This window comes from Manis javanica, chromosome X, assembly GCF_040802235.1.
Source record: "Manis javanica isolate MJ-LG chromosome X, MJ_LKY, whole genome shotgun sequence".
Taxonomy (NCBI): domain Eukaryota; kingdom Metazoa; phylum Chordata; class Mammalia; order Pholidota; family Manidae; genus Manis; species Manis javanica.
In genome coordinates, this window is record NC_133174.1 from 141,721,773 (window position 1) to 141,748,347 (window position 26,575).

General features: G+C 49.1%; 1 protein-coding gene across 2 annotated transcripts in view; it reads left to right on the forward strand.

The window, feature by feature from the left end:
- Positions 1-1,252: 1,252 nt before the first annotated feature.
- LOC108407371 (cytoplasmic dynein 2 intermediate chain 1-like) overlaps positions 1,253-26,575 on the forward strand; it is a 30,451-nt gene continuing 5,128 nt past the window's right edge. The window contains exons 1-17 of one of the 2 annotated variants that reach the window (XM_073227447.1): positions 1,253-1,661; positions 2,814-2,868; positions 7,313-7,360; positions 7,919-7,996; positions 9,020-9,233; positions 11,813-11,915; positions 13,672-13,801; positions 14,732-14,843; positions 15,591-15,679; positions 16,901-17,030; positions 18,863-19,035; positions 19,872-20,034; positions 20,761-20,874; positions 20,967-21,028; positions 21,438-21,489; positions 24,102-24,162; positions 24,248-24,322. In XM_073227447.1, the coding sequence (XP_073083548.1) occupies positions 7,352-7,360; positions 7,919-7,996; positions 9,020-9,233; positions 11,813-11,915; positions 13,672-13,801; positions 14,732-14,843; positions 15,591-15,679; positions 16,901-17,030; positions 18,863-19,035; positions 19,872-20,034; positions 20,761-20,874; positions 20,967-21,028; positions 21,438-21,489; positions 24,102-24,162; positions 24,248-24,322 (1,565 nt within the window). In that variant the 5' untranslated portion in view covers positions 1,253-1,661; positions 2,814-2,868; positions 7,313-7,351. Of the gene's footprint in view, positions 1,662-2,813; positions 2,869-7,312; positions 7,361-7,918; positions 7,997-9,019; positions 9,234-11,812; positions 11,916-13,671; positions 13,802-14,676; positions 14,844-15,590; positions 15,680-16,900; positions 17,031-18,862; positions 19,036-19,871; positions 20,035-20,760; positions 20,875-20,966; positions 21,029-21,437; positions 21,490-24,101; positions 24,163-24,247; positions 24,323-26,575 lie in introns of those variants that run through there. The other variant, XM_073227448.1, reaches the window with a different exon arrangement.

Consider the following 26,575-nt stretch of genomic DNA (forward strand, 5'->3'; position numbering starts at 1 on the left):
CCGGGCTCCTCTGGCTTCACTGCCACCAGTGTGAGCGAGCCGTGCCCAGACTGTTCGGTCGCGCCTCTGCGGGTTAGCACAAGCCTCTCCTGTGGCGCACGGATCTGCTCCCGGTCCCTTCTGGCGCTGCCATCCCCGGCACGTGCTGCCACTGTCCCGCTACTGGGCCCGTGTGTCAGGGTCCGCGCCAGTTGGAGGAATGACTGGCAGGCTGCTTAGTGTCGTGAGGGGCTTCAGAGCTGCACTGCCTCCCTGGGGTTTAGGGCGCCTAAGTTTCCCCGGTATTCCCAGCTGCCGGGACAACTTCGTCCAGCTATGGGGTCCCTGTCTCTTTATGACTTGCAGAAAGCACTCACTTTTCTTTTATCTCAGGGGCACTGGTTGCGGGGACCTGCCCCCAGGTTTTGCTTTACCGTTTCTCTAATATCCAGCACCCCATGCACCTTGTGTCTGCGTTCCGGGTGCGGATTTCTAGAGCTGGTTGTTTAGCAGTCCTGGGCTTTCACTCCCTCCCCGTTCTGACTCCTTTCTTCCTGCTGGGTTTTTGGGGTGGGGCAGTGTTCGGGTCCCACCTGGCTGCAGCTTGTATCTTACCCCCTTTGTGTGATGCTGAGTTCTCACAGATGTAGATGTATCCTGGCTGTTGTACTACATCCACTGGTGTCTCTTTTAGGAATAGCTGTATTTATTGTATTTTCATAAATATATATATGTTTTGGGGAGGAGATTTCCTCTGAACTACTCACGCTGCCATCTTCCCATGATCCCCCCAATTTAACGGTTTTAATTTAATTTTTTAAAATTCACTTAATTCAGGAGAAGATAGTTGAAATCTTTTTTCTATAGGTGCATATGGATTTGTGAAATAGCCACATTCCATATGTTTGAAATCTTATAATTTTAAGCAGAGTAAGGAACTAGGCAGATTTATTTGAAAATAAAATGAAATTGTAAGTGTACAATTTTTTACTTTCTGAGGTAATACACAGCCACTGTGTTCACCCCCTACATCACCCACCTTACTGAAGCGAGCTGGTGCAGGCAGTGCGTTTAAGAACTTGTAGTGTAGCTGCTGTTAAGTTGTGACTTGTGCTTATTTTACAGTATTTGTTCATTACGGTTAATTCTGGTCACACACCAATCAATGGTTCTGAATTTTTTTGTTTGACAGAACGGTGATCACAGGAATCAAGGAGCAAGTTCTGGGAGAGATGCGAGCAGCAGCCAGTAAGGAGGATGCATTACAAACAGCCCAGTTCTCATAGAACATTTTAAAGGGAACTTTTCCTACTGGGCCTCATTTACAGCCTGTAAATGAGAATAAATTAGAGATAGACTTCATTTACTCTAGATGTGACCCCTCCGGATACATTCTAGGGGAGCTTGGGAACACTTTAACTTATCAGCCCTCTTTGCCTTTTTTACACTGGCTCATAGAAAATTGGAACATGCGTCTTCACCTTGGGGAGTAAGTCTTTTGGGAATCTGCATGTGCGAGGGGTGGCCCCTCACCTATAGGACAGACCCGAGAAGGTGGAGCATCTGCCATGGGCTGTTCGGAGCCATCACTGCCTTCCACAAAGCCCCTAGGACCAGAGATGCTGCCTGTGTGGAGGTCGTGCCACAGTGAGAGCAACCACGTTGGCACCAGCTGCGGGATGGTCGTGTGCCTCTCACTGGGGGTGCGGGCTGGCCCTTCAGAGTCTTTTCTTCACTGGTAGAACTGATAGCAACACCTGTTTTGTGTGGGTTTTGTGAAGATTACAGATGAGGGTTTGTGTATAAACTCTCTTTTTGTATAAAAACTCTAGGTTTTAATTTGTTCTTCATGACAACCATATTTGGTAATTCTTTTTCGTAAATTAGGAAAACAGGTTAAATGCCTTGCCCTAAGGCTTGTAAGTTTGGGCAAAGCCAGCATTTCGGCTTGGGGTGCACATTCCTACCTCTTGCCCTGCAGATCTGCAGGATGCTCTGCAAAGTGTCTTTTCAGTTTTGTGTGTCTTTAAAGCACATGCTTTGTATGGTATGAATGTAGTTCTAAAAATTGAGAATCAGTTTTAAATTCTGAGAGCCTTAATTTTAGGTCCCAACTAATATAAAAATCTGATTAAAAAATAGAACATATTTCAAGATAAATATTTCTTTTGGAAAATTAAATTAATTTTTGAGATTGACTATCTAATAAAATTATAAGAGTTTTATTGAAATCTTCTAAGGATATATGCACAAGTTAATATACACAAGTTTTCCAAAACACATTGTTTCTTCCCTCTCCTAAAGAAATTCTCTATTGGATTACTGCTGCAATATAGTAAAAATATTGGGAAGGATTTAGTATTCATAGTTCTAATAAAGCATGCTTTGGAATTTTGCCAACCTACAGTAGTCTTTAAGCATGTCAAATATTGATAAGAGCCTCACCGAGATGTAAATTTTTGTTTTAATTACGCAAATGAATTTATTTGCTTCCCTGATGAGGAAACTCACAGCAGTGAGACCTTCACTAAATGGCTCTGTGACAGGGACAGCTCATGTTGTTATTATTTTTTTTACTAAGGTATCACTGATATACACTCTTATGAAGGTTTCACATGAAAAGTATTGTGGTTACTACTTTCACCAACATTATCAAGTCCCCCCAATACCCCACTGAAGTCACTGTCCATCAGTGCAGTAAGATGCCACAGAGTCCCTACTTGTCTTTTCTGTGCTACACTGTCTTCCCCGTGACAAACCCCCACACCCAAATGTAAAATATAGTATTTTTCAGTGTTGATTTAAAATTAATTTTGATCATATTTGCTTTCTAGGCATGCAGAGAATTTAGTAAGGACTAATGGAAAAGATAAAGACTCAAGAAGGAAGGTAAGACATTTGCATTGACTTACTGTGCAGTGAGATTCACTGTGCATTTCCATTTGTGTTTACCTGGGAAAGCAGAGCCTGGGACAGGCGTTGCTGGCAGATGGTTCATTTAAATGAGTCCAGGAAACACAGAAGGGGCACACTTTTAGACTGAAAGTAAAAGATGGACCAGACAAACCATCAAACAGAACCTGCAACAGAGCTTGTGTCTACACTAGCGTCAGACAGAATCTACTCTTGACTCAAAGCATTACCAGAGGCGGGGATGGGGGGCATCGCACAGTGGTGAATCGTTAGCTTGGCGGGAAGATGTAACAATCATGAGCAATCATGTACCGAGCAAAAGAGCCCTAACATATAAGTAGCGCAAGATATAAGGGACTGACAGAATGAAAGGGAAAAATAGGAAATCAACAGTCATCAAGATGTTAGTGCCCCACTTTCATTAATGGGTGGAATAGTAGCATTTCACGCTGACAAAGTAGACAGCTTAGATGAAGGACATGAATTCCTGGAGCTGCCTTGAGAAGAAATGGGAGCTTGAGGGGGCCTGATGTGGGTAAAGAGACTGCGTGAGTATTAAAGTCCCTCCCACAGAGGCGCCGTCTCTGGTGGCCGCACGCCAGCTCCAGCACAGTCGCTAGTTTTTGTCCCCCCTGGAGCCTGTCTGTCGGCTGTTACAGGCGCGGCCTGCGCCGTGAGACCTGTAGCGCCTGCTGCTATTTCCTCTGAGTGACATGTCTGTGTCTTCCCAGGGCTCAGGATTCTTACCAGGACGGTCGCATAGTGATTATTTAGTCACTGTCAAATGATTCACTGTGGTGTTCATTATATCCATTTTCCTAGTTTTTTGTTTTGTTGTTACAGATAATCAGCAGGCAGATTTTGGCTTCTATTATTTCATTCTTTGGTAATTATCTGAAATTCATGACTCTGAGTTAGTCACCTTTTTCATTTTATATTTTTATGTATCTCTTTATCACATATACATACACACAAACAGGTATTTCCACATAAATCATGTCATATGGCATGTGTTGTTTTGATGTGGATATGTTTTATTTATTTAATTTGGGGGAGTGGTTGAATCACTTACTATCCAGCTGTAGCTACATGTAAGGAAAAAGTTACTTTTATAAACATTTTTTTCCAGATAATCTTTTGTTCTGTCCTCTGTTCCTCAGTGCTGCACTGAGGTACGTATTGGGGGGTTCTGGCTGCCTTTTCTGTCCCCCATGCAGCAGTTTCCCCTTCAGCATGGAGATCCCCAGCTCCAGGGCAGATCTCACTCAGCTTTCTGTGGCTGACTGGCTGAAAATACATAGATTTTTTTTAATGTTTTCCTTATGTCTCCCAATTTTTTTGTAACTTCTAGAGTAACATTGCTCACTAGAATTTTAATGTGAGCCACATTTGTATTTTTAATTTTCTAGCAGTCACACTAAAAATGTAAAAAAGAAACAATTTTAATAACATATATAACCCAATATTTCTGAAATATCCTTTCAACATGTAATCATTAAAAGAAATTATCATTGAGACATTTTACATTATTGTTTTTACTAGAGGAACAAAATATGTGATATATTTTTCCCTGAAAGATCCCAGAAGTGATCTTGAAGATATCAACAGCTCGCTTGGCTTTGATGAGGCCACGTTTTAGAACATCAACACTGAATTTATCTTGATTTATTTCTTCAGTATTTATGGATATAATAATATTAGTTTTCTGGACACACGGAAGGCTTCATATTTTCTTTGTGGCAATGCACCATGCTGTTTCCATCTTATGCACTGAGTAGCTGTGGGTAGTGATATCTGAGTCCTGCCTTCCTGGTGCCAGTGACCCAGCAGGTCTGGCCGTCAGCTCTTCCCTCCTGGTGCAGGTCATCTCACCCTCTGCTCGCTGGCACTGAAAGGAGGTATAGTTGTCCCCGCCTTATCCATGGTTTCAATTCTCATGTCAGCCATGGTCTGGAAGCTGACCTGTGGCTGTAGGTTGAAAGGTCTACAGCAGCCTGATGCAGTGGCGTGGCACCCATGTCCTCTCCTTGCCCCGTCTCATCATGTGGGCCTTCACCATCTCGCATCCTCACAGGAAGTGTGATGCAGCACAGGGAGATGTTTTGAGGGACAGACCATATTCACATCACTTTTATTACAGCATATTTTATAATTGTGCCACTTTATTATTAGTTACTGTTCATCTCTCACTGCCTCATTTATAAATTAAACCTTACAGGCCTAAAATCATTTATACATAGGAAACAGTAGTACACATCAGCTTTGGGACTGTCCTTGGTTCAGACACCCACTGGAGTCTGGGACCTTGGCCCCTGTAGTGAGAGAGGACCCTGTACCACTGTTTGCCTACTTCTCTGAGTTAACGCTACTCACCCTAAGTCACACCGTTTATACGTCAGGCTGGGGCCCGAGTCCCTCGCCACTGAGGGCAGCGCCTGTCTGGGGGGAGCAGGCGGGCTCTGGCGGCCTTGGAGTTGCTCCCTCTGCTGGCTGCACCCTGCTGTGCCCTCCAGACCAGCTCCTGGGGGAAGCCGGCTCAGAGGCGTGGACGCAAGGGAGAGCCTTTAACTTTGGCATCCCATCCAGATGAGCGTTTTGACTCGTGCTTCTGTGCTGTCCTCATACTATCCAGCATACTTCTTCTGGATAACAGGACTTAGTATGGAGGGAGGGGAAGATTTTAAATGGCACCCTGTTTACACTTGTTCGGGATTCCTTGGCTGTGAAGGCCGTCCAGGTTGTCAGAAGCCATGGCCCTACTTTGCATGGACAGAGGGAAGCATTTGCAGAGGGCTTTGCAGGGACAAGGGTCAGACCGAGTAACTGGCTGGCCTTCTCAGGCATTGCTCTGCATTTCAATTGAAGAAGGTTATTAGAATGCAAAAAACTAAACAGCTGTGATTCAGGCCATTGTCAGTGTGAAATATTCCAGGTAATGGTAGCTTTCAGAACTACATGCCAAACTGGAGATCTCAAGGAAGTGGGCCTGTTCTCTTATAAGAGGACCACTGGTCATGGCGGTGCTCCTCCCAAAGCCGTGCTGATGCCACCTTCCTGTCATCATCCACGGCCGATTCCTGCTGCTAGGATGTGCCAGCTCGCCACTTCCCCTTCCCCCGGCACAGAGCCTGGCATGCCCCTGGGTGCCTCATTTGTTGCGTGGACGCTGTCTGGGATGGAGGGGCTTGGGCAGCAGTCGGCAGTGAGTCTAAAACTCCCATGTGGTGTTTGAGCTGTTTCTCCTGTCAGTCAGCAGGCACCCTCCTGACTGGTGCAGCATGTGCAGTATGTGGCTCTCACTGTATTGTACGGTGACTTTATATAACTGTGCCAATAGGACCGTTTTACAGGGTAGTTTTAACTATAAAGTATTTGATCAAAATAATTCCTTGGCCCCCAGGTGGTGAGATGTCCCTGGTGGTCCCCTCAGTTCTGTGGTTGTGCAGGACCACGCTGCCACCTGGAAAGTCAGCACTGACTATCCTTGTGAAGAGCAGCCCGCCTTCTGTGTGGCAGACCTCCTTGGTTCTGTGGCACTTTGCCGCACAGCCGATCACAAGGGTCTTGAGATGGAAGATGGTGGGCTTAAGGCCCCGGCCTCTTGCCCAGCCCTGCCCACCTGGAGGTGCCTCTTGCTCTTCACTCTCACACGTCACAACCGAGCCCCCAGCCCTGCCCCCTTGGCTCGCCCCTCTGTCCCTGTGTTGGCCCGCGCACTGACATCTGCCTAGTTATGGCCCTAGACACCAGGGACTTGTCTCCTTCTGACCCCGACACCGGGTCGGCCTCGCTCCCCTGGGTTTTGCCGTGGCTGCTCCACTGGCCTGGCCGAGTCCATCCTGCCTGTGCTGCCAGAAGGTCCACTCACATGTGTTTGGTTTGCCCCTTGTCCAGGATGAAACCGAACAAACCGGGGTGCATTCAGGCCTTCCACATGGGCAGGGAACTGCTTAGGTTGAAAGTGGGTATGGTGAGGCTTCTTTCTGAAGGATGTCTCTGACCCCAAGTGAAGGAGAGAGGCCGTATGGGGATGGTGGGTAGAGGGGAGAGCAGGCCTGGTGAGAGGCTGCAGTACTAACCACATGTGGGGAGCCGGAGGCTGGAGGACTCCTGACATGTGCTGGTGAGACATGGGGGTGCCACATTGCCTTTAAGTAGGATGTGGAAGCACAGATATAGGTAAGAGGAGGGGCAGCTTTTTGTGCAAAATACAAATTTTCTTAACATATTTGGTTTTTGCTGCCCTCTTTGCCTGGAAACCTGGAATGTAGTTCTCCTTGGTTTTCCTGGTCACCTCTTACTCATCCTGAAGACACAGACCAGGGCAGCCTCAGGGTGGCCTGTGTAGCCACCCCACACCTCCAGAGCACCCCCAAGCCCGCCTTCCCTGTAGGCTCACTGAGCCCCTCCTTTATCCCAGACCACAGGTGGTGACGCTGAGGCTGGGAGTGGATCAGCGATGAGCCAGGTGCACCCTGATGCCCAGGGGCAGGCCCAGATCTGAGCAGCCCTTCTTGCTCTAAGTGACAAGGACGGGAACGTGAGGACTTCACACATGAGCTTTTCTGTCACTGGGGCAGTTCAGACAGCCCTGCGCTGGCATCTGCTTTCGCACACGTCTGTGTGTCTGTTCTTGACAGTGAGGATGTGGGGATTTGTTCACGGGCAAGAAGGGAAGCCACAGAAGCATGCTGGAAGTTTGAAATTTATTCATAGAAATGATTTATTTGCCATTTATTTGTATTGTATTTATTTACATACAAAAATTTTTTCTTCAGTTATCAGAATTATCGAGATTTTTCAAAAAAGATGTGTTTATTAACTGTTTTCTCTTTTTGATCATATTTATAAGTTAGCAAGGTATTTCTTAAATAATTTGAAGTCAGGTTATGTTAGTTTTATAAATACTTAACATTTTAAAACTAGGAACATTAAATGAATCTCAGAAAACATACTTTCCCAACCCATTTGCAAGATTCAAATTTATTATTGAATTATTTGTTATATGTTTGATTTTTATCTCTAGGAAATTGAAAAGGATGACCCTAACTTAGAAAATGCTGTAGCTGACGGATATACAGCTAGTTTTGAAGATGATTTTGAAGTATGTATAGAAGTTGAAATTTTTCTTGGCCTAAAAATAATTTGTTCTTAAAAATCAGCTTGAGCACAGTAACTTAGTAGCTTTTTCCTCTTTATTGGTACTCTTCATACTCCATGTCTGTTTGATACAGGCCTTTTGCCTCTGAAACATTTGCCATACCTCTGTCAACTCTTACCAATATGATGTAATTAAATAAATTTACAATTTAACCCATTTTCAAGTATACTACATTCAAACATACATATGAATATATACACGTGTATGTGCTTACATGTGTGCATATGCATGTATGCACATGTGTTTGCATGTGTATATGATATATATCATGTGTGTTTATATGTAGAGTATAAGTATTATGTGAGTACATGTGTATATATGTATGTATATAGAACATGTATAGTGTGTATATCCATGTGTGTTTTTAGAGTATAGTGTGTATATGTATGTATATAGAGAATATGTATATACAGTGTGTGCATGTGTATATGTATGTATATAGAGCATATATAGTATATGTTCATGTGTGTAGCATAGGTATAGTATGTATTCACATGTGTATATGTATGAATATAGAGCATATATATGTGTGTGTATGTGTGTATAGAGAATATATATAGAGTGCATGTGTATATATGTAGTATATGTATAGTGTGTGCATGTGTGTATGTATGTTTATAGGGTTTATGTTTTGTGCATGCATGTGCATGCAGAGTATATATATTGTGTGTGTGCATGTAGAATATATACATAGTTTATGTATTTGTATGCACAGACACATTCTCAGCACAAAATTATATATTCTTACTAAGAGCTCTTAGTGTATATGGTTCTACATAGTGTGGTTCCTTTTTGGAGAAAAAAATTAGTACACAAATTTATAATTCAGTGCCATTGAAATCAATAAACTATAAAAAGCTTTCTTAGCCACGGTGAGGACTTTGTCTATTTTAAATTATGATTTGTATGAGTGTTCTTTGAAGTCACTTTGCCCTGACATTTCCAAAGTGGTGTTATTTTTTGTAGGACTATGAAGATGACTTTGAGGTTTGTGATGGAGAGGATGACGATAGTGCTAATGAGCCAGAACCAAAAGAAAAAATAGAAGAACTTCCTCCAGCCAGAAAAAAGGAGATACAAGAAATTCAAAAAGCCATTAATGCAGAAAATGAGAGGATTGGAGAGTTGTCATTGAAGCTGTTTCAGAAGCAAGGTCTGATGGCAGTTACAAGGGAATCTCGTATGCAAATCAGTATGGTGTGTGTCCATGTGCCCAGACGGCACCAAGACCCCACAGACGTGTGTCACGGGCGGGGTCACTCTAGTCAGGTGGTGGATGTGTAAGCATTTCATGCCCCCATGACGATGCCGTGCTCGACACTCAGCAGACACTGATGACGCGTGTGTTAGGGTCACTCGGAGACGAAGCGCAGCCAGCCTCCCTGCGGTGCCTGTGGCCAGGGTGGCTGTGAGCACTGTCGCAGCGGTGTGTCCTTGTGTTGTCAGCCGGTGCCGTCTGCCCCACATGCTCTTGTTCTCTGATGCCACTGTCCTTGAGGTTCCCTCCTTGTCCACGAGAGAAAGTGGCTCAGAAGTGCCAGCAGAGGGAGCCTTGTGGTGCGGCCATGGCCAAGGACCAGAAACGCGGCCCCTCTGTCCTGTTCTCAGGAGCACTTCTGAGTGAGCCTTCTCTCCCAGGGATTTTTTTTTAATGAGGTTAAAAATATATTTTGCTCAGAAATTACTGGCATCTGGTTATGTTAAAAATTACTTGTAGGAATTAGGAGTAAATATTTTTAAATCAGTTAAAGTGAAACTATGACATTCATAGAAAAAATTGTCACTAACATAATAGCACAGAAGGTCAAGTAGGACAATATTGAAAATACTGGGTAACATACTACTTTAAATTATTAGTAGAATAATTAGTCACCAGTACAGTCAGTGTGATTAGTAGTTAATGTGATGTGATAATCCAAGTGAAGGTCAGGTAGAGGGATTATTGGTGCCTGCAGCAGAGGTCGGAAACAGCTGGTGAGTGTGGATGTGTAGAAAAGTGTCCAGACTTGTAGCTAAAAGATTCCCTTTCCTGGTGGTGACGTCCAGTAAGTGCTGCCCCATGCCCCTCAGTCGTGGCTGTGTGCGCAGGGAGGTTTCGGGCAGCATTCCCAGCCCTGCCGTGAAGTTGCTGAGAAGCGTACAGGATTGGATTCCAAGTTCCTAGGTTCCTAGCCAAGCTCTGAATGACCTTTTCTTCTTGTTCATGTCCTGCCATTTGCTGGGCCTTGTGTCCTTGAAGAGCGTGAATTAACAAGATGAGAATCCCACCTCCCGGCACAGTATAAGGTGTTTTTTTAAGAGGGGCAGGGCTGTGCGCTCGCCGCCGAGTGTGAGATCAGAGCCAGCACGGGTGCCGCCTGCCATGGGAGGCAGTGGGGTGCTGCTGCAGGGTGCTGGCGCCAGCACTGGCCGGCCTCTCCGGGCTCTGGTCCCTCATCTGCAGACAGGGGGAGGGTCTTCAGGGCAGTGACCATGGGGCGTGCAGGGTCAGGCACACACCGAGCATGGCGTGTCAGCTGCTAGTGCTGCTCACCGCCATGGCCTAGTGGGTGCTGGAGTGCTCCTCGCCTGCACCCTGTGCGGCCCACACCCTGCGCCCTCTGTGGTGGTCGGCCTGTTTGGTTAAAGCTGCCCCCTATCCTCCCTCAGGGCCTAGGAAGCCAGGGGTCAATAGCTCCCCAGGGTGCGAGGTGCATGGTATTTAGGGGTCTGTACACCTCCAGAAGGTGAGCCTGAGTGCTGACAGCTGGTGCATGTGGGTCCTGCTCCACGGACACCTCTGTTTTAGTCCTAATCCTGTGACTTCGCACATGGACCAGTTTCCTCACTTCTAAAGCAGGAACAGTGGTCAGCAGTTCTCTTAGTGTTCACATGGTGCCGCACACTTGGCAGGACTCACTGTGAGCACAGCCTGCCTTGGCCCTCATCTCGGTCCTGTGTAGATGTCCTGACAGGTGAGAATGTGCAGGCACAGGTGAGCCTCTTGCTCACAGCCACAGAGCAAGTAACAGGGACAGCTGGGCTTGAGCTCAGTCTTCCAGCCCAGGTCGGGCTGCGCCTCTGGCTGCTTGCCCCGTGGATTGGATCGAACTGCTCATGCTCCTCTGAAGAGCCCAAACACATATCTGAAGAATGAGAAGGCAGATTAAGATGCAATTGGAATAAACACACAAACAAAGATGGGGTAAATCCATACGGGGAGCAATGGACATATGCAGAGGGAAGAGGAGCCCAGGGGGTCCTGGCCACCAAGGGTGCTGGGTGGGGCTGTTCACGTAGCAGGAGCCTAGTGAGCCAGTCCCGTGGCTTCTCCCCCACCCAGCCCACCCCCTGCCCACTACAAAGTCTTTGGATGAACCCACGCCTGCTCTCCTGTTTTCTCTCTGTGACGGAAATGACAGATTCAGTACGAACTCACATCTGCTTCTGTTTCTCAGCTGCTTTGCATATTCATGTCCCGATTCCCTTACTAGAAGGTACCTTTTTTGTAGGGGCTGGATGGGGAGACTGGGGTGGGAATTCTTAAATATTTCTAAAACTCTTAATCACGTGATTGACTCACACAGTAAATTTTGTTTTGTTGCCTCAGAGTTTTGGATGAAATTGGCGAAGCAGGCCTGTTATGTGCTGGTGGCTGTCTAGCTGTGTGCAAAGGCCTTACTGAGTTTATCATCCATGCTTCTAATTGTTTTACTCTTGATTTGTTTTGATTGTTGAAAGAAATGTTTCAGTTGCCCAAAAAGTCTTTTATCTGTACAGATGCAAGCAGTTCCCCTTCCAGAGCCCCTGTTTGTGGAATTTTTGTGGATTTTGCAACAGCCTCACACCGTCAAAAGAGTCGGACTCAGGCCCTGAAGCAAAAGTAGGTATATTGGGAGATTTGTGTAAAGCATAGTGGTGTTTTAGTGTGCTTTTCTTCAATGTAGTTTAAAAACCAGGGCTTTTCCCTCATTTGTGTCTGGCCGCTGAGCTGCCCAGATGCCTTACCTTGCTCTGGGCTGGGAGGCTGGGTGGGGGCTGTGCTCCAACCAACGTGCCCCTGGGAGGCGCCACGCACTCACCACACCCAGAGCTGGTGGCCAGACCCGTGCAGGCATCCCCATGTGTCACTCCGCTAGGCTCAGCTCCTGCCACCCTGAGGTCACCCACAGCCAAGTGCTGCTGCATAATTCTCAGACCAGGGGCTGGGGAGGGTGCGTGGCGGCGAGCATCCCCGGGACCGTGCGCCGCATGCTTGCCCTGCCTGTGCCGGGCGCCCTGCCTCCCATGGGCTGCCGGCCTGTGGTCCTTCCCCCTTGGTGTCTAGGTGAGGGAAGTGGGCTCAGGCCAGCCTCTGGGGAATGGTGGAGCTCATTTCTGAACCCAGGGCCACCAGGCATCCGAGCTGATAATTAATTACTCTAAATTTGGAAATGGAAAATTTTAGAAATTTGTAAGTTAGAGGACATGGTCTTAAGTCAAGGGTCCACCATATACATATTTAATCCAAGTACTATTTAGGAGTAAATATGAAAATTAAACATTCATTTTTGGAGGGGATTTAAAAATCCGTCATACCATCTAGCTCACTACTTGGCATTAGTAAGTACTCAGCAAGTTTTGCCAAATGAACAAATCAATCATTAATAATAAGAATATGAGGTTTTACAGTGTTTTTATTATATTTTGGGCCTTCTCTTCCTGCCTATATGGCTACATATTTTTTAACCTTATTCAAGTCTTAGAAACTTAGAAACTTAGAAACTTAGAAACAATCAGAATTTACACTGTGAACTCCTCAGGCAGATGTAAATACGATGAAATGATATTTTAAAAATCAAGAATAAGATAATCACCAAATTCCATGTAGAGCTTGTCAGGGGGTTCCGGGAAGTAAGGGGGCCCTTCATGGGCCTGGGCCATCTGGGGTTCCCTGGTTCTGGGCCTTGGCACCTCGGACAGTCCCTGTGTGAGGACCTGTGACGTGGAGCTTCTGCATGAGTCACTTCAAGTCAGAAATCACACTGACAATGGAAGACTGGAGGCAGGGGGCGGGGAGGACGGTGATGGGGGGCAGAGAGTAAGGCCACAGCGGGGAAGGCCGTGGTGAAGACCCTGAGGGGCGGGGAAGGAAGGAGTGGGCAAGCCAAGTAACGGGGCTCCCCAGGGACTGGGGGCCATTTCTCCCCTCGTTCAGCCCATGTTGATTGATCATTGACTGTGTGGAAGTCACAGTAAGTGAGAGAAATAAAGCTCCCTGCCCTACAGAGCTGTGTGGGGCCGGGGGAGGGTCACGGGGAAAGCCAGACTGACCCCGGGGTGCCAGTGTCGGGGCGCCCATGGAGGCCATAACATGGTATGCAGGGAATTGCTTTCCCTGAGAATGGCACACACACGGCAACTCTGGTCTGTGTTAACCTCAGGGGCACTGAATTAGGATAATTAATTTTTTGGCTCATGTTTACTCACATCATTGGTCCATGTATGGCCATCTTATCTTCATTTGATACCTCAGGCTCACCTGACGAAGGTGGGCCTTGGCAGTCACCGACGTCTAGTCACAATGCACCACCCTCTCCCCAGATGTCCCTTTGTATATCTTCAGTTTAACTGCTTCTTGTTTTCGATTTGCTTTGAAGGACGCGCAGTCTGAAACTGCTTCGGCTCATTGACTTAGACTTTTCTGTCACTTTCTCTCTCTTGGACTTGCTGCCAGTAAACGAATATGACATGTACATCAGAAACTTTGGGAAAAAGAATACCGAGCAGGTCAGTATGAGGTGTGCTGAGTAAGTGACAGAAATGCAAATGAAGCACAATAAGGTGAACTTGTGCAGCCCGTCACCCTGTGCGGGACTCCTGGGGCTTGGGAGTGGTGTGGAGGGTGTCGCTTTGGGAAAGGGTCCCCTTCCTCACCGGTGCTCCTGAGCACAGAGGGGCGGCCCGGTGTCTGCAGGCACCCGCCTGTCTGTTCCTTGGTGTCCATGGCCCGTTTTCTGGGTGAGTTGTTCCCTAGTGACCGTCACTGAATTCTCCTAGTCCAGAGTTGCTCCGATCCGTCCCCCAGAATTTTGTGCTTCTCTGTGGTGCTTCCAGTCACTGATTGTGCGGTGGTCCACCTTCCAGTCAGGCTGTGAAGGTTTGCAGTCAGGGGTCCTCCCTCACCTCCCCCTCATGTTCCCAATGGTGCCACCGACCAGCTTGCTCTCTGGGCACACTCGGTGGGAAGGTCACAGGATGAAAAAGCTGATAGACAAACCCTTGTTCTGCAGTCGGCTCACTCTGACCTTGAGTAGATGGTGTAACTTCTTTGCTTGTTTCCTCATTTCAAAGCTATTAGTAACAAAACTCTTTACTGAAGCATCTTCCTTTTTGAAATAAAGTTGCAATTGGTTTTGCAAAGCCAGAATGTTCAAGAGAATAGGATGAAGTTGGACAGGGTGGCGGGATTTTCAAACCAAAGCTAAATCGCTTGGTGTGTCACTTTGAAAACACCTTGAAAAAGAGAACTGTTCGCATCCATATCTACGGCACAGGCCGTGTTCCCGTGACTGTCACTCATGCCACAGCATGTCCACTCGGCAGAGGCCTGTGGCTGCTGCTGCCAACTTTAAAGTCAAGATCATTTTCTTTTCTATGATTAGAGATGGCTTTGGCGGTGCGACCCGCTGCTCAGTCCAGCGTACCTTTGTTTTCAAGGCGTATGTTCAGTGTAATGAAGATAACGTTGAGAGAGACATTCAGACCGAAGAGGTCGAAGCCCAGGAGGTGTGGACCCAGCACCCGGGAGAAGGCGCTGCTGTGTCTGGGGGTAAACAGCTCTGTGCTCTGGGCCGATGGGAGTGGAGTGTCTGGTGGTTTCTGGGGTCACCTTTCTTGTTCTTCCTTAGATCTTTCACTGGGGGTGGTTGTCAGCACGTGACATGGGGGAGCAAACCAGCTTCTGCGAGCTGCTGACTTGGGTGCTGCACCAGAGGCTCTGCTGGGCCCTAAGCAGGGTTCACGGCGCTTTTACCCCCGACGTGAGGGGCGCCCCGATGCCCGGCGGGCTAGCACAGACGGGCTGTGCTGCTCTGCTCCCACCCTGGGGGCAGGCTGTTCTGCTCAGTGGAGTTTTCATATTTAAGGACCAGATGTGTTTCATACCTAAGTGTCCAGATGTGTTCATGCTACAGGCACGAGGCCCACAGCACATGTGTTCAACACCGGGTCCCTGGAGCTGCATGAGTGCTGGTGGGTGGTCTGCTCTGGGGGTATCTGTGGGCAGGGGTCCTCTCACTCCCCTTTCTCATGGAGGCTCACCCTGTGAGAATAGCATACCTCATGCTTGCATAGCAATTGAATTGGCACCTCTAACTATTGTCCTCAGTGTTTCAGGGAAATTCCATGTAAAGGCTTTCTATAAAACAAGATTCAATTGTTTTTGAAAAAATCACTAGCAGATCTTGGGAATAAGTGAAAACTTCTCTGACTTTTCCTTCCAGGGCCCGTTTGTAACGCCTCTTTGGACTCGAAGGCGTGTGAGGCCGACTCCTTTAGGGTCACGTTGATTTTCTAGGGGCTGAGGATGGCGCCGTCTCTGACACTGTGGCTGCACCCAAGATTGACACACCAAGGCTGTCCAGCTTCCTCCGGGCCGCCTGCCAGGTACACCACGTGCTCTGCGTCTCCGCAGTCATGAAGCCCTGTGTGCCAGTGACCCACTGATGCATGTCACAGCGGCTGCCTGTGGGCTTGGGTCTGTGGCTTCATGCCAGCTGCACACGTGTCAAAGTAAATGAAGACTGAAAAGCAGGTGTATTAAGTTGGCAAGGCATGTACACCTCTAGGGTATTTGATACCCATGTCTTTTAAACTAATAGAAATTTTGAAAATGCGTAAAGGAAACAGCAGGGTGCACCCATGTGCTTCAGCAGCTGCTGACTCACAGCTGACCTGTCTCTTCCGAGCTCCCACCCCCCCACCCCCTCAGTTACTCAGAACAAGTTGTGGTCACCACACCATCCTCTCCGTGGCTACCTCAGCCATGCTAGTGTTTCTTAACATCACCAGGTTTCCTCAGCTGACTGTGTGTTTTTCATGTCGGCTCAGAATTTAAATAAAAAAGCTGCAGTATATACAGTGAATGTGGAATGAGCCCGTTTCTGTCTATTCTGGACACCCGGTGCTTACACCCTCTCTGTGCCATGTTAGAGAGTCTGTGCTTCATGAAATGTGATCATGCCCTCATGTAATTTGGAATCCAGTCAGCTTCTCTTTCAGCATAAGTTCAGGGGCACGAAGAGGAGAGCCTTTGGGTCAGGGTCGGGAGGAGGAGAGCTGTGCAGTGGGAGTGGGGTGTGGACACAGAGCCAGGTTGGGGCTGACCTGGACCTCATGGCTCTCCACAAGCTTCTGCGGCCCAACCTCCACGCCCATCGCATCAGGACCCAGATGACAGCACTCCTGCCAAGTCTGCCCTACCCATCAGCGTCCTGCACACACCTGTTAGAGCAGTTACAGAGACCCTGCTCATCCTGGGTCCCCACAGCAGCCCCATGAGGAGGATGGTACGGGGTGTGTACAGCATTGTCTACACCCTTACTCATCAGGATTGCTGGGCGGCAGCCATTTTGCTCTTCCTCTGTTTGCTAAGAAAACGCCTTCTGAAGTACATGCTGGCTGTTCCGTGGAGTTCCCACTGGTGGAGGTTTACCTGTGTCTGCCCTTGTGCAAGAACAATAAGAGTGCATTCTGTTATATTTATGATGTCTTGGAGTTAAGCAGTTACTTTCAGACATGGGGAAGGTGAATAGGTAATTTGTGTGTGTTTTTTCTTGTAAAAGTATGCTTGAGTGTGTTTATTAAGGACATGATTGTCTTTGAAAGGTGATTGCAGTTCTGCTGGGAGAAGACCATGTGGTGGCCGAGCCCTGCTGGAGCCCCGGAGCACAGGGCAGTGTGCTGCCTTTCAGCGACAGCGCCTTGCCGCTGGACACCAGCCTGCCATTCCTCCAGAGTAAGGAGCTGGCCCAGTGTGTCTTGAATCCACCACTAGACATTCACGTGGGAAGCATGATCTTTAGTATGACATCACATGTTAATGAGGCGGGTTTATTTAATGAGAATTGGAGATCCTACCTCTGTGGGGCTCTGGAGTGCAGGGTGAGGTTTTCTTAGTGTGTCTGTTAGAATCATGAACTCTCAAGAGATAATGAGCAGAGGGACACAGGAACTTAGGCCAATGGACCCTGAGGTTTTATGTGTTCTAAATCCTTTTTTCAGGCCTGTTCAGTTTCTTTATTTCTTGGAATAGGGAAATGTGAGTGTGGCTCTGAGAGTGGTGTTCCTAGCTTAGCCACAGTGTGGCAGGCTCGGCAATGCCCTGCAGCTCCTCCCTCAGACTTCACCCTGGTCCCAGAACAGGACCGCTCACCCCGGGAAGCCCACCGCACCAAACAGAGGTGTAGCTGCAGGTCACCATTTGTTAGTTTAAACAAACTGCATTTGCATGACCAATTTAAATTTCTTAAGCTGGTCACCAATTTGCCTTTTAAAGAAGTAGCTGGTGAGGCAGCGGGTGCAGCTGGGGTCCCGTCTGTTGGGGGGAGGCACATGGGGACCTGCCCTCAGCCAGTTGCTCCTGGGCCTGCGGGAGCCAGGGCACCGGTGCGACCTAGGGTTCGCTCTGTCCTGCCTGCTGCTCAGAGGTTGTTAGATTCATGTATGTTCCTCTGCATTTGACAGTGACAAAAATGGTATCACTAACTTAAAAAAAACTCCTGTTCTTTGTATTTTTGTTTTTAAAAGATAAGAGTTATCCTACTAGAAAAATAGTCATTGTATCTGTAGCATTCAAAACATGGACGGTCACACTCCTACCGCCCTCCTCACGCCAAGACACGGGGAGTAATAGAGTGCTTTTGTGGGAGCTGGTGTGTGCCCACGGCTGTGTGGGCTGCAGGGAGCCGGGGATGCCCGCACGTGTGCTCTCACGGGGCTCGGCCCTTGTGCAGTGGGTCTGAGTTCTGGAGGTGAAAAGTGGAGGTTTTCTTACTTGTTTTTATGTTCTACTGAAATGAATTTGAGGTAATAGAAGGAAAATGGGGTTGGGATGACAGGTGTCTGAGAGTGAGCAGCTCATCTCCCCTGTGGCCTGGGCTTGCCACACACACCCAGCTCCGTCTCAGGAGGACCACACGCCAGCCTTCATGGGCCTCCTCTGTTCCATCACCCTTCCAGGATGCACACAGCTGGCACACCCCTGAGGTGGCCTGCTCGTGCTCCTTCATTCATTTGTCTGATGACGACTCAGTGAGTGTCCACGGCATCCCAGGCACTGCCGGGATTCGGCTGTGGGCAGACAGACAGACAAATCCTGCCCTCCTGGTTGGTCAAATCTGCTAAAAACTGCTGAACAAGTGAAATGTCAGAGGGGAGCGTTCTAAAGAGAAAAACAAAATGGGCAGTAGTTGTTGCCCCTGATGGAGAAGGCCTCGCTGCAGGAAGACCACTGGGACCGGAGGGGTCCTGGCCGGGTGCGTAGGGGCAACTCCAGAGCACATTCGGGCAGCCTGGTCTGGCGGAGTGGCTAGTAGGTGAGGGAGAAGGCGTGTCATCCAGATTTGGAGGGTTGCTTTTCTGCAAAACCATGCGGCTGATTCGGACAGTGTTCAGGCAGAGCTGTGGCCATTTTCAAAACCCACACCTCTTGTGTGTGCAGCTGTGAAAAGACCATGTTTGCTGCTTCAGTAAGCTGAGATTTTCTTGAATGTTCTCAAGTGTGTTCATTTAACATGGATTCTGGCAGATCATTACAATATAGAAATATCATTCTTCCTTTATTCCTAGATCGAGAAGTGTCTCTTCTGCATGCCTCTCAGGTGCAGAGACAGACAGTGGTGTCTGTCCATGGTCGGCCTGGGAAGGCCTTCAACCCTGCGCTGGACGGCAGATACGTGCTCTGCGTGTGGGATATCTGGCAGCCTTCAGGGCCTCAGAAGGTCCTGATATGTGAGTCAAAGGTATGTCTCCAGGAGTTACAACCTTAGCAAGAGGAACGGTGTGCAGCATGAGGGCCAGTGCGGGGGCAGGCACCACGTGCCAAGAGGGGACAGTGACACAGGAGAACAGGAACTTAGCAGGCGCACTCTCAGCTACCAGCAGGTGTGACGAGACATGTGCGTGTGTCTGTTTCATCTCTACAAATTCTTAGCTCAAAGGACCCATTCAGACTGAGGAAATCCAGGGTCATTGCAGCCTCGTGGGTCCGTTGGGAACCAGTGCCGTGTGACTTCAGGTCACACGGGGCGTGGCTGTGGGAATATGCCTTTGGCTCACACCGTGTGGGTCACGGACATTTCAGAGGCTTCTTAGTATGCTTGGGGTTTCCAGTCTTCGGTCCTGTGCGCTGCAGGCCCTGGTTAATGGGGCCAGTGGGGCTGGCGGGACAGCTGTCCCGTCCACGTGCTTTCTTCGGGGTTGGGAAAATGCACGCTTTGATTCTCCAGTTCATGTGCTCCTTGACATCAGAATCATTAATTCTCCACAGCTGTTGTATCATAACTTTCAGGTGTCAGTTTTTGGGGTTTGAAAATAGTAATTTTTTGCAATAGCAGATGTAAATGAAATGACAAAGAAATGCTTTTCTCTCCTGGTCTCAGCTAATTGGGGTAACGGAGGGTGTGGCACACCAGCACCAGGCTGTTTGCAAAGCTCCTGAGCTGTGGCTGCCGGTCCTCAGTATGCCTCCTGCTTGCTGAGTCCCACAGCCCCTGGTGGGAGGGTCACAGGGGCCCATGGGACATGGGGAGGCCAGAGCCCCGTGTTCCCGTCTCGAGCTTGCTATGTGTCTTCCTAGGTCACATGTTGTTGCTTTAGCCCTTTTAAGGCCTTTTTGCTGTTTGCTGGAACAGCCCATGGCTCAGTGGTCGTGTGGGACCTACGGGAAGACTCCCGGATACATTGTTATGTGAAGCTGAGCGACTGCTTCTGGACATTCAGGATGCCGACATTTTCCACCGGTCAGTGTCCTCTAGGAAAGCTGCAACAGGTTTGAGGAGCATCTGAAATTTCTTTACATTTTTGATTCAGATTACCCCGGGGATGGGGTCTGACGTTGGAGGAAAAAAGAGACATTTGATAAATAGAAAAAACAAAAGATCCATCTGGGTCGTGCATGGCAGTGGCCACCTGTGGTTACATGTTCCTAAATCAGTGCAAAGCTTCTACATCCTCGATGAATGACTCGGCCTATGTCAGCTGAAGGCCGGCTGCCATCTCTCTCTGTTCTGCACTGTCCGGCTGATGCCGGTCCCGGCCTGTACCCCAGCTGCTCGCACCCCCCGCCTGGTCACTCTGACGTGGGGGCAGGGCCTGTGCTCAGTCCCGGCGCCCTCACTGTCTGCCTCTGTGTTCCCACTAGGCCCCCACCCCACCCACACTTGGTTCTGTGTCTCCCATTTTCACCCACACTGACAGTTTTCTGTATATATAGTTTTACCTTTTCTAGTTGTGCAATAAACAGAATCACACAGAATGCAGACCTTTGAGCCTGGCTTCTCCCACAGCGTGTGTTTGCCACCTGGCGTGCTGTGCACGTCAGTGTCCCCCCTCCCGGCTGGGCAGTACCCACCGTGTGTGCTGCACTTGTCCACCCTCCGGTCCAGTCCCGGTGGCTGGCGCCCATGAATGGCACCTGCAGGAGGGCCTGCGTCCTCACTGGCAGTGCCGTGTGCTCTGACCCCTAGGTGGGACCCTCGCTCCGGCCAGCCACTGCAGTGCTCTTCAGGCCGTGGAGCCCATCTCCACAGCCGCCCGTAAGAAGCAGAGTTTTGCGCTCTCACCCATTTCTACTCAGGAGGGTACGTGGCCGTCCTGCTCCGCGAACTCCCCATCAGCAGCTAGGACGTGCCATCATCATTCACGAGCCACTTCTTGTCTCTGTTTCTGTTAGAAATGTCGGGGTTGTCGTTCCATATCGCCTCCTTGGATGAAAGCGGGGTTCTCAATATGTGGGTGAGTATGGCCTGCCCGTGCACCTTATGCACAGGCTCCCCACCTGCTGGCCTGAGTTGTGTGAGGTGCAGTGAGTGCCTGCGGTCTGCAGGGAGACCACGGCACGGCTGGATTGCCAGGAAACCTCCCAGGGCTCCCGGAGGTTCGTCAGGCTGCACGACAGGGCTGGAGCCGGCTGCACGGTGTGCTGAGGCGCTGGCCCGGACCAGCCACCCAGAGAAGGGAAACGGGCGTGGTCGGGAGGAAGAGTCACGGCCTCTGAGCTGCTAGTGCCGAAGTGAACGTCCTTCCTATGGGGCAGTTACAGCTGGCACCTGACGCAGCGAGCCGTCTGCATGAGCCCGGGCTGTGCTCAGATCGTCTGGTATTTGCAGTATATTAATACTCATTTCCAATATTCTGTTCTCAGGTGGTGCTTGAATTATCGAAGCCAGATATTGCAGGTTCAATAAGTGATTTAGGTAACTATTAAGTTAAAATATTGATTTTAGTCACAGTTTTCTAAAATGAATAAAGATGAAAGATACAAATAACCACTTTAAGAAGTGATTAGCTGTGTGAGACATGAAGTCAGGTGTGACCTTACCCACATAGAGCAGGAGCTCAGAGTGAGTGAGTGATGTGCCGCTGGCGGGATGATCCAGTCAGGGGCAGGGAGGGCTCTTCACGCTGTGATTTCTGCTCTGTGGGGTGCATGTAAGCATAGTGCTAGCCCCTTGCCTTTCCCACGGGCTCTCCAGGGCACAGAACCCCATCCTTGTGTGTGTGCACACTCTCGGTTCTGGGTTCCTGGGGGAGATGCATCTGCTCCCTGCCCTTTGCTTTTGGCATGGTGCCACCTTTGTGGTGACTCTGGAAGGGGTCTGAGACTGGCGCGGGCAGCCCCATATTGGGGCAGATGTGACGCAGTCCTCTGCATGGGCCTGCTGCTCTCATGCCCCACGGACCTCCTCGGTCTGTGCTGTTGTGTGGTCTAGGGCCCCTGACTTCCTGACACCTCACCAGCCCTGACCACTCACTGAAATTTCTTTACATTTTTTATTCAGATTACCCCAGGGGATGGGGTCTGACCTTGGAGGAAAAAAGAGACATTTGATAAATAGAAAAAACGAAAGATCCATCTGGGTCGTGCATGGCAGTGGCCACCTGTGGCCATGAAAGCCCCCTTCCTCCTGAATTGTTGGCTGTGCCCTGGGAAGATCCGGCAAAAAAAATTTTTTTTTGTTCCTGACTTCTCGAAAACAGAGAAGCATCTTTATTCAGTGGGGCCAGTGCTTCACCTTCCACTGAGGTGTTAGTGGCATTGCTGGGACCTGACTTGGGCTCCGATAAAGCCAAGGCTGAATCATCTCACTGGTCTCACTGGTAAATTTATTGAGGTTGAGTAACTATTTTTCTCAGTGTCTCCTTCCTAGAGCATCCTCTGCTTATGATGAGACCTTCGTGCTGCGTGTATCTGTGGGAGGTGGTAGCGCAGGGGCCCCGGGTGCTCTGCCCTTCCTTGGCATGGACTGCGGGCCATACTCCCAGGCAGGCTTGGAGCTGAGCCACCTCCCCAAACCTGTGCCCGGCTCCCACGGGTGTCACAGCCTGGAGGAGGGCGCAGCCTGAGCTGGCTGTGCTGCCCACTTGTGCCATGACCCAGCCCCTTTTCAGAACTGTGGTCGGTAATAAGGCAGTAGAGTGTCTGCTGCAGGTCACAGGCTGCCTGTGCAGATGAAATTATTTTGCATAAAAATGCTTTGTAGTGTATGTGGGAAGTCACGTGAAGGATGCTGTAGAGCGGTGTGTGTCTCACTGTTAAATGTTGCTCTATGAAAATTCCCAAACACTGACCATGTCTCCACTTTGCTTTTGGGAAAAAGGAGAATGACATTCATACCAGCAAGCAGTGTGGAAAAGCTCTGGTCATCAAATGCCTGCAGGAGAGGCTGGGTGGTTCCAAGCTGTGTCTCATGAATGTCGGATCAGCATCCGGCTGGAGGACTCGCATGGTCAGAGCCAGCCGGCCGCTGTCTGTTCTCTGAACTGTTGGTCCCTGCCTGGGCACCAGGGGACCACAGTGAGTGGGTGCTGGCACTGTGCTGTGAGACGGTGATCTCGTGGGGAGGGTGCTGTGCCAACCATAGCCATTGCTGATGCCATTGCTGGATCAGAAGTGCTTGTCGGGCTGAGGGCCAGGGCAAGGAGGCCATCCAGGGTGGGAGGGGTAGCCTTTGGGGGAGACTTTGAGCCCTGGGGTCGCTCCAGTGAGCTGGGAAGTGGGGGTGTTGCCAAATCAGAACAGCAACATTGCACTATTGCATCAGTTATAACTGACATGTAGCAAGATTCAGAACTGAGTCTGTGATATATGATCATAGCACCCTTTCCAACTGGAAGTTGCATTTATTTACATACTTTTAATCCAACTATTCCAAGGTTCTAGGTAGTACCTTTCCCGGATTTGGGTTTCAATATATATAAATTCCCAGTGCCCCCCTTGCAGGTGTTCCAACCCAAGAGGACAATGTTGGGACTAGACAAAGGTGGCAAGGCCAGGGGATGGCTGAGATGTGGCATGGCACTTTGGGATGTTCCAGGAAGGAATTGCAGCTCTGTGGCTGTGAGAAGGCGGGAAGTGGTGGGCTGAGGAGCCAGAGCCTCTGCGTGCGTCTGCAGGAGAGCGGGCAGGCATCGGGGCCACTGTGCTGCTGATGGGCACAGGACCACCAGTGGGCATTGATGGCAGAGTGTCTGCTGGGCAGTTAGCATTTTGTCAAGTGCTGACGTTTTTGCTCAGTGTACTGCCCTTCTTTTATAAATCTAACACTGTGGTGGCTTCTTGAGCCAGATTGCACCAGTCCTTGTCCTATAAGGCTCTGAACTGAAAATTCTTTATTCCTATCCTACAGCAAATTCCTATGCTCCCCTGCTTGGGGGAGGGAATGATCTTTATTCATCTACATTTTGATATTATTTTCTAACACGTACAATTAAGCAGTGAAAAGTGATTCCAGGCAGCTGTAATTGGATTTGGGTTCAACTTGTGTTGGGGGAGGGAGGCATTTATTTCTGGTTTCTCTACTTTCAGGTTTACTGCCAGGGGGGAGGATAAAATTGGCACACAGTGCTGTGATCCAGCTGAGTGGCAGGTGAGACTGTGCTTGAGCAGAAAGCCCCCACCCCACAGGGTCTGTTCTCATGGAGGGAGATGACGTTAGGCCGTTGCATGCACAGCAGATGCAGGGTCGGAACTGCAGGAGGCGCTCCAGCTTCTTCACCTGTGCTTTTTGCTGACTTATCTGCTTATTAGTTAAGTATTAATGGGTCCAATGCCACGTCGTATAGAGCTACTTTTTTTTCTTTGATTAAAGTATTTTCTGTCTTATAAATTGGTACTATTTGATTATTTTTCATCCAGTTTTAATTCAACCTTGAAGTTGAGCTTAGATGAGTTTCAGGAACCAGAAATGTTGATATGAAAGTATTATTCAGAAATTTAGATTTCTACTTTTATTCATGACTTTCTATTTTATAAAAATTCTTATTAAATGTACAAATATAATTTATATGTTCCTTGGTAATTTATTTCCTGAAGATATCTGTTTTTGACAGTTACTGCAGTGAGGGGCTATCAGCATGTGATTTATCCCTGGAGTAACATTGGTTAATAGCCTGATTCCTCATCATCAGACAAAACTATGGGTTGTGTCAGTGAACTTGTATGTGCTTTGAAATTGTGAATCACCTTCAGTGGATTTAAGTATAATTATGATGGGGAATCAGTCATGTTTTAAAATTCACACAATAAGTACACTGCAGAGCCGGGCACAGGTTGTCTCTGGGCCAGTGGCAGATGCCTGACTCCCTCATTGGGTTTCATAAGAACTCTGTTCTTATCTCTGCTGTGGCCCTTACCACTTCATGAGATGCATTGCATTTAATTTTTAACCAAAAATGTCCTGTATTGTACTTGCCCTCTTGGAAGGAAGGTTTCTAATATAGCTAAAGTTAGGTTTTTCCCCCAAGCCCCCAGCACCGCCTTCCCTAGACCCACGCGTGGTCATCTGGCCTTGATGTGAGTGCTCTGTGTGCCGGTCTTTGTGGTGCCAGGGCCTGGCATTCTTTCCCTTTGGGCTCTGGTGAGGATGCAGACATGTGAAGACACCAGTTACTGCGGGTGGGCTCCCTGGCATCAGAGGAATGAAGTTTGTTGGAAGTTCTGTACGAATTAAGTTTGTAAGGTGATTCCTTGGGATCAATGCTCGGAAAGGGGGGAGTGGCCAGACCTGGATGAGGTGGGCTGTGAAGCCGGCCCCACAGCCACTGCCAAGCCCTGGGGACACTGAGCCGGGCAGCTTTTCAGAGTGGGCCTTGCCAGCCTTTCTGCCCTCTGTCCAGTCGGTCACTGGACATGGGTGTCCCTGGAGGTCTCGTGACCTTGAGTGAAGCACCCTAGAAGCTAGAACAAGCAGCCGTCCCCCTGGTGCACCTCATCTACTGTGGTGGTGGCACGGGTCTGAAGTTCTCTGTCAGGGCATGCTTGTGGTGTGTGGGGTTCAGAGGAGGGGCTGGCTAGGGTGGAACGGTGACTTCTGGGAGAAGTGGCAGCTGAGATGGGCCAAATGGTGTGTGCCCCACCAGAGGGGGCAGGGGATGGAGATGAGAGGCCCACATAGGAACTGGTGGGTCTGCCTTTGAGAGAGAGGCTGTGCAGGTCCGTGGCCAGACCCTGGGGTGTTAGCAGTGCTGAGGCGTTTAGATGATTCTCTGGAGGTGGTAGGGAGCCAGTGCAGGATTTTAAGGCAGCATGTCTTACTTAGAACTGTCAAGTTGGCAACAGTGTGGGGTTGCATGGGAAGGAGACCAGCTGGGCAGCTGTTGTGGGGTTCCTAAGGAAGATGAGTGCAGTCCTGGCCCTGGTGTCTGGCTCAGCTACTGGGTGCTGTGCATGAGATGAACAAAATGGGGCCTGGGGGCAGAGTGTGTGCTGTGCATGGCCATGACCAGGAGGCAGTGGCTCTGTAGCAGGGATCTCATGGGAGGCACGGACCTGGGAGTCCTCAGCTGGTAGGTGACATTCGCGTCCTAAATGTGGGATGAGAACTGTATGCAGAGAGTGGCCAGGGTGCTGACTTCTGAGGAGGGCAGAGTGGAAGGAGCTGCTGTGGGCCTTCTGTTCAGACACATCCCTGTACAATGTGAAAGCCTTCAGTACACTAAGTATGGCTTTTCAAAGGAACAGAGGAACCTGCCAGAACAAGGATGGAACTTGGTTTAGTGTGTGAGCTTTCGGGTGCTGTGGGACTGGGCTGTCAGGTGGCTGTGTTGAGCTCAAGCCCTGCAGCCCCACTGCTGCGTCAGGCTTGCCTGGGACAGGGAGCAAGGATGAGACTCTGCCCCGGACTCCGGATTCACTGCCTTTCAGGGAGAGAGACTCAGAAAGCCCACCCGCAGCCCAGCAGAGCCAGGAGCATGGGAGACCTGAAATCTGAGCTCTGGTGTGGGTGTGATCCATGAGCTGGTCCCCGGCCTGTGACCCCGGCTGGCTCACCTCAAAGCACA